Consider the following 6,783-nt stretch of genomic DNA (forward strand, 5'->3'; position numbering starts at 1 on the left):
AAAAACAAAGAAGAGAGAAATATGATCTCATCACTGCATGCAAGTGTTGTACATTCTCAATAAACCCACGTTTTTAAAATGTTTTTAATTTATAGTTGGAAAATTACATCTTTACATGAGCCCATTTAGATGTTACAGGCGAACAGGCATCTATGAGTAACCACAGGCACACTATGAGCAGACTCGCACTATACTAGATAAAGCCACATGTAAAAGCTGTGGCTTCTTGTTAAATAATGTATCTTTGAACTTCATGAGCTTGCGGCAGTCTGCTTTACATAGTAACCAATCTGCATTTGGTCATTTCATGACACATAGGAGTCAAACAAAACATATGGTAAATTTAGGGATTTTAAATAGCTAACTTATGTACAGGTCATGGCTCATTTATAACAGGGTTCCCATTTATCCTCAAAGTCCAAAACCACTAACCTGCTCCCTGAAGTAGGTACATTTGTTCTTCAAACCACATGGATTAACAATCACAGCGGTAACAAACCCAACTCAGACCGATTTTGTTGTGCTCATTAGTCAGTGTGAGGGAAACATAAACTCAAGGCGAAAGGATGTTGAATGATGACAAGGATCAGACATCAAAACTTTGACCAAAATCTTTTTTTTTTAAAAAAGGAGTTAACTAAGGAAACACACCATCATAGAAATCTCCATTCTGCATCCTCAAGGTAACTATTATCACATTCTGGTGGGTCAGATGCCCACAAATGAACTACTCTGGGTTATGGTTATGGTGTTGCACAAAGCTATTGTGCTGTTTCAGAACATTTCAGTAGATGATTAAATCTGTTGCTGCAACAAATACTGGTGTGAAAGAACACAAATTAACTGGGGGCAAGTACAAGTGATGGAAATCAAACTCTGTCCACACATAAAGATGAGCTCAAGGAAGGACTTCAAGAAATATTTATTTGATAAAATTCAAGACTTTCCAGGCTATTGGGAACCCTGTAAACACAACCAAACAAGGACTAGATGTAGGGTGGTTTAATTTTTTTTTCCAGGTTAGGGTTTTATCTCAATGATCCCTTATGCATAATGGCCATTGAACAAAATAAGAAAAAAGAAAAAAAAAGGATGGGTTGGTGTCAGAGGAAAATGTTTCCTCGCTGTAGAAGAGGTATGTTATCTATTAATCGTCCGTAAGGTCCTGAACAAAAAGCACCTCGGAGCGGCTGAGTCCTGCCTCTTTCAGCGTGGGTGGGTTGGGCTGCTCTTCAGTGGGAAGGCAGGGCAAGACTCGGCGAGGGAAGTTTGTAACTATCTGAAACTTCTCTGGAGTTTCTTTCAAAGAGAATAGGAAATCGTGTATTACCTGTGAAAGAAAAATAACAAAATGACGCCTTTTCATAATGAAACGAGAAGAAACTTTTTCTAATAACATGAAATTATGTAAAAATGAATTTGTTGACATCTGAATCAAGACTGCAATTAGATGAGAAAACCAAATAAGGAAGCTAAACCATGTGGCTACACAACATCATTTACTAGAAACCTGACACTTTGCCAAAACAATTATTAAAAGTAGATAAATCAACCAAGGGCAAATGGGAGTGTACAACCGAGTGATGCTCACCGTCAGAGACTGACCAAACAGGAATCGCCTCTCTACTCGTGTATCGTTGGGCAGCTTGAACACTATTTTGACACTTTCAGGATCATCTGCAAGAGGCTCTGGAGGAAGACATTCCGACTTCCTCTCCTTCTCCTCTTCAAGTGTCTGGAAAAGTGACAACATTAATCAGAAACTCAGAATGCAAACACAAAAAAAAATCTCTTATTTCCATAAATGCAAAACAGGACTCACTCGTCGTCTCCGCTCTTCAGCAAGAGCACTCTGTCGGACCTTCTCCTCCTCTTGCCTCTTCTGCTCCTGCTCCTCCCTTTTCTTTCGTTCCTTCTCCTGGTCGGCACGGAGCGAAACCAGATAGGCCTCATCCTGCTGCTGCCTTAGCACTTGGGTCTGGTTCCTCTCCTCGCTGAAACAAAAAGGTGACGTCTTTATCCAACACGAAGTGTGGCATTAAGCAGTGAATGATATACTATTGTTTTTGTGCATATCCGCAAATGCCAGCCATGTCTATATCTCTAACTACCACATCTACACATCACTGTCCATGCCAACAATGCTGTGGTCATTAAATAAGCCTTGTGTCCTGTCCTTGCACCTCAATTAAATTAAACAATATGGGCCTCCTACCAATACAAACATGGGTATTTTTCAGAAATTGAACTTTTCCATTTTCATTCATCTACTAACAAAACTGACCTTTGGAAAACCTTCTAAGGCAAAAATATGTGCACACTTCTCTGTGTTAACATTATATTTTAGGGTTATGTCACCTCCTGCTGGTTGGGCATGCTCTGAACAACATCTAAGTTGTGTTTTTGGATTCTCATGAGCACACTTATTTGAGAAAGGGGAAACAGTTTTTTAAAAGAAATATTAGTGTATGTGTGGACTAGGCCTAAGGCAGAAGTACTTCACACACCAGTGACTGACGGCTGGCAAACAACCAATCAGCACTCAAAAGGCGAGCCCATGGGGCTTCGATTAGCTTTTACGATGATGATTATCTTTTTTCACAAGGATCACAATGGTCAGTTTTGCTTTCAGTAATCAGGGGAAAGAAAGTGATGAAATAATTTGTGATGGTTACACTTCAATCAAAACTATCACACAATTAAAGTTAAACATAAACAGAGAACAGGGAGCAGTTTTGCTCACGGGGTGAATGGACAACCATATGTCACAAGGCTGAATACAGCGACTTAGGTTTGAATCCAACCCAGAGCCCTTTACTCTCTCTCTCTCATTTCCTGTCCAGTCTCCAGGACTACACTGTTTAATGAAGGCAAAGACCCCAAATTATAATGGGTTTTTTTAAGTGTCGAGAAGATCTTTTAAAGTCATGCAAGTCAGTGTTAGTTAATCAATTTTCTGTACCGTTCAAGGCGCTCTGACATTAGATATGTTTGGTTAGCATCCATGATGAATGTCAGCTGGTTGATAAGGTCCTCTGGCTGAATGAGACCCTCGAGCCTGCCCACCACGGTCATCTTGCGATCTTTCAGCATTATCATGGCCAGGAACGGGTAGGTGTTCTCTCGCAACGCTTGGGACACTTAAAAAGAAATTACACTGTCAAGTCACCTGTAGTAACAGTGACACTACATGTTAATTAAAAGTCAGTTCACACCAAGCACAAATGGACAAACAAATCCTACCTCGTCGAACATGTGGCAGCTTACAGGCAAATCATTTCTATTCAAATTAGGTTTTAAACCCTCAACTGCCAGCTCAAAGCAATAAAAGGAATTTTGTGTCTTCTCAAAGCATCAAAAATGACATTACAGACTCAGCATGTGACCGTTTCTAGAAACAACGTCCCCATTAATGATGATAAACCACATAACTGCCTCCTGTCTGTTGATACATTTATGCTTTCCAGACCAAAATTCCATTAAACTTGGATTAGGGTAAGAACAGTCTTAAAGGAGAACACAAACTTGTACAAAACCCAAACTATGTGCATGTCTGAAAGCCACGACTGGCTTGTTATGATTTGCTATATGCTCTACCCACCTATAAAACATCCATGTGCAATAAAACTGCACGTGGATGTTTTATAGATGGGTAGAAAAGCCTGCTAATGAATAAATTCAAACTGAGCGTGTTTTTATTACAACTAAACCGCCTCCACACAACAAAGATGGTGCTCGCTTTTCTTATCATTCTTTAAGTCAAAGACAAGGAGGGACACTTCCTCACTTTCAAATACTTCGACCTTTTTTTATACTTTTTCTTCTCCATTTATCACAGCAACTCAGTAATAAGCAACAAACATGCATACCTCTGTAGCCCTCGGGCTTGCTTGTTGAACATGCCCAAAAGAGCATTCGTGTGTTGAGGAAGGTAATGACCTCTTCCGTACATAATGTGGAGCTGGAATGTGACAAATCAGGAACATAAAAACATGTTTTTCATGTGTAACAAACAAATAAATTGTTAATTAATTGTTAATAAAGAAAGGATGTGCCTTTACATCATGCAGCAAAAAGCAAGCAGATGTACCTGTACACTAGTAACTGTACAACACATGCATCAGGCAGTATGGGACCTATAGTGGCTACAGGTGATGTGGGCATAAAAACAAAAACAATACCGGCAAAACTCGTCAGTGTCTTGATGATCGTCTCCGTGAAGGTACACTAATAGGTAGCGGAGCTCCCTTTTGGCATCATTCAGTGCCTACAAGTATCACAATAAGCAAAAGCGGTTTTATCTTTTTTGGCTGTCTTTACATCACATCAGAAATCAAAATATACTTTTATCATCCATATACATGTTCTCACCTGGCTGTATGTTCCCTGGTAAAAGACAGGGTGTGCCTGCCCATACTTCTCCTCAAAACTATGAATGAAAGACACAACGTCTCCAACGGGGTCTGTCACACGACCACGAGGATCAGGCCTGATGAACCGCAGGGCGAGCCTTGGAACAAAAATGTTTTATATAATAGTTGCAATCAGAAATTGCATAATTGCTTTATGCAGCAACTGTGAGTTAAAAATCAAAAGGCTCTAATTACCTGAATATGTCCAGAAGTGTGTAATATGTAAATCTGAAAGGTAGCATTATCAAATAGTAACTCCATCCTAGTAACCCCTGAAAAGAAACACCAGAAACACCATCCATTACACCTTAAACAGTGTCAAGATGAGAGATTTTCTATCTATTGATTTTCTATCACACTCAAAAGGCGAGCCCACAGGGTTTCGATTAAAACTACAACTAAAAACTACAAAATCACTTAGACTTAATATTTGTTGCACATATTATTACACACAGCATATAAGTAGCACTATTTCCAAGAGAAACAGGTGAGGCATGTGCAACAGTTCCAAAGACCAGCAAACCAGAATCTAGTATGCCATTTTTGTATAGTGAAACAATAGACATACGAGTCTCCAGACCTACCCTGGGTTGTGGCCTTGACACGATGTAACTATATACTCTATGATCTGCTGTATTGACCTGAAGTGGTCTGGATGGTGGAGGGTTAAACACACTGGGCACTCCTTCCTGCTCGTTAAGCCTGTCTTGTACTGCAGCCTGAAATAAACACATTTTTAAGCCAATTGTTCTTATTTCAGTAGTCATATGTATATTAAGTCAATAAGAAAATCATAAAAAAGCATGTCTCCTGTACCTCTATGTTCCAATTGTGCTGCTCTAATGTTCGACGACATTGGTCCATTGATTCCAAACCGGTTAAATCCTATTAAAAAACAACAACAAACAAACAAAAAACCCGAAAGATTAAAACGACCATTATGGACTATAGGTGGACTATAAAAGAAGAAAATTGTCGTCTCTAAGCTTTGGATTATCTCTCACAAATTCTTCATTAAGAATGAGCAACAATGACACAATAATAGCCTGAATCGCCTATCTTATTTAGTGTCCTTTAACAGGGTTTGGGGAGGAATTTGACCTCGAAAATAAGATAAATCATCTAGAGAACAAAGCACGATGGTATGTAATGTTAATTCAAGTGGTTCCAACAGTTAGCTTACCAACGGCCAAAGAAAGCTAGAGCAGGCTACAGATGGAGATGGAGCAATATCGCATGTATTGGGTTTATTATCATATAATGACTGAGTGACTTCGCGTAGCTACAACTATTGTGTGGCTCAGAAACTTCAGTGACAGCTGTGCTAATGTTAACTCAGCAAGTGTTATGTAGGGAGCGTCAATGAAAAGCTAGCCTCAGCCCAAGTTGACGTTCAGTCAAAAATGACATTAAACAATAGGTAATGGTGGAACTGACTGACCTAGCTGGAGTGTTTATACCCGCGTGAGAGCCGTGAGACAAATATATAAACGTTTAAAGCTGCTAACTTGTTAGCCAGCCTAGCTAGTGTTCGCTAGCTTCGCTAACGTTAGCTCTGACTCAAGTTGACGGGTGAGGACTGGGGGTAACGTTATCGAAGTTGACTGTGCAAAAAAGCGTTGAAACATGTGGCCCCCACTATGTTCACACCCTGTTACTATCGACGACAGAGCATCGCCACGCGAGATCTCAAACGGACACGAGTTGAGGCGGAAAATCAGCTGTCTACCTGAAATTGGAGGAGTTTTTCAGTCTGCGCCTGGGATAATTCTGGCTCCTCTGGCGCCGCCATCTTACCTCGCCAATCATCTAGCAAGGCCTAACAACGTCAACTGTCTTTTCCTGATTCCAGCCATGCAGGCACGAGCTACGCGAGCTGCTGCCACCTAGCGGTGTGGATGTATTTGAGCTCCTCATTATGGCACCCATGAAAGAAGTTTTTGCTTTCCATTAAAAGGAAAAGCACAAAACCAATCAAAAGTACAAAAATGTTCATTTACCCAAGCTTTATTCCATTTATTTGTTCATAAAATACTAAAATTCACTGACTTCTTCATCAACAAATACCACTGATGTGCAGTACAGTAATAACTCAGCCAATTCCATATGCACTAATGCACAATAACAGGTCAGATGGTCGCTCTTCTCCTTAGTCTGAAGGACCCCGGGTCCATGTTTTCCAAAACAAACTTCAAATTTCAATTCATCACAGAACAGCTTGCTGCTTTGCCATTTAAAATGTAATTTGGCGCAATGAAGAAGGTGCTGTCTCCGGATCATGTTCACATATGGCTCTTCTTTGCATGATTGAGCTTTAACCTTCATTTGTGCATGGCACATTCAACTGTGTTCAGAGACAGTGATTTCTGAA

General features: G+C 40.1%; 1 protein-coding gene across 1 annotated transcript; it reads right to left on the reverse strand.

Moving 5' to 3' along the window:
- Window positions 1-70: 70 nt before the first annotated feature.
- faf2 (Fas associated factor family member 2) lies at window positions 71-6,293 on the reverse strand. The gene is made up of 11 exons (XM_003445851.5): window positions 6,142-6,293; window positions 5,229-5,297; window positions 4,997-5,131; window positions 4,608-4,684; window positions 4,372-4,510; window positions 4,182-4,267; window positions 3,870-3,961; window positions 2,963-3,140; window positions 1,823-1,994; window positions 1,592-1,735; window positions 71-1,330 (listed from the first exon to the last, which is right to left on the reverse strand). The coding sequence occupies exons 1-11, from the start codon at window positions 6,202-6,204 to the stop codon at window positions 1,148-1,150; spliced, it is 1,338 nt and encodes a 445-aa protein (XP_003445899.1). The 5' UTR covers window positions 6,205-6,293; the 3' UTR covers window positions 71-1,147.
- Between the last annotated feature and the right edge of the window lie 490 nt (window positions 6,294-6,783).

This window comes from Oreochromis niloticus, linkage group LG2, assembly GCF_001858045.2.
Source record: "Oreochromis niloticus isolate F11D_XX linkage group LG2, O_niloticus_UMD_NMBU, whole genome shotgun sequence".
Classification (NCBI taxonomy): Eukaryota; Metazoa; Chordata; class Actinopteri; order Cichliformes; family Cichlidae; genus Oreochromis; species Oreochromis niloticus.

Bases quoted from the DNA above. Each gene is read 5' to 3' on its own strand.
- faf2 (XM_003445851.5), bottom strand. From the start codon at position 6,204: ATGGCGGCGCCAGAGGAGCCAGAATTATCCCAGGCGCAGACTGAAAAA. The intron at 3,141-3,869 runs GTATGCATGTTT...TTTCTTTTTAAG, and splicing joins CAAGCCCGAGGGCTACAGAG to TGTCCCAAGCGTTGCGAGAG. The intron at 1,995-2,962 runs GTACAGAAAATT...TTTTTGTTTCAG, and splicing joins ATGTCAGAGCGCCTTGAACG to CGAGGAGAGGAACCAGACCC.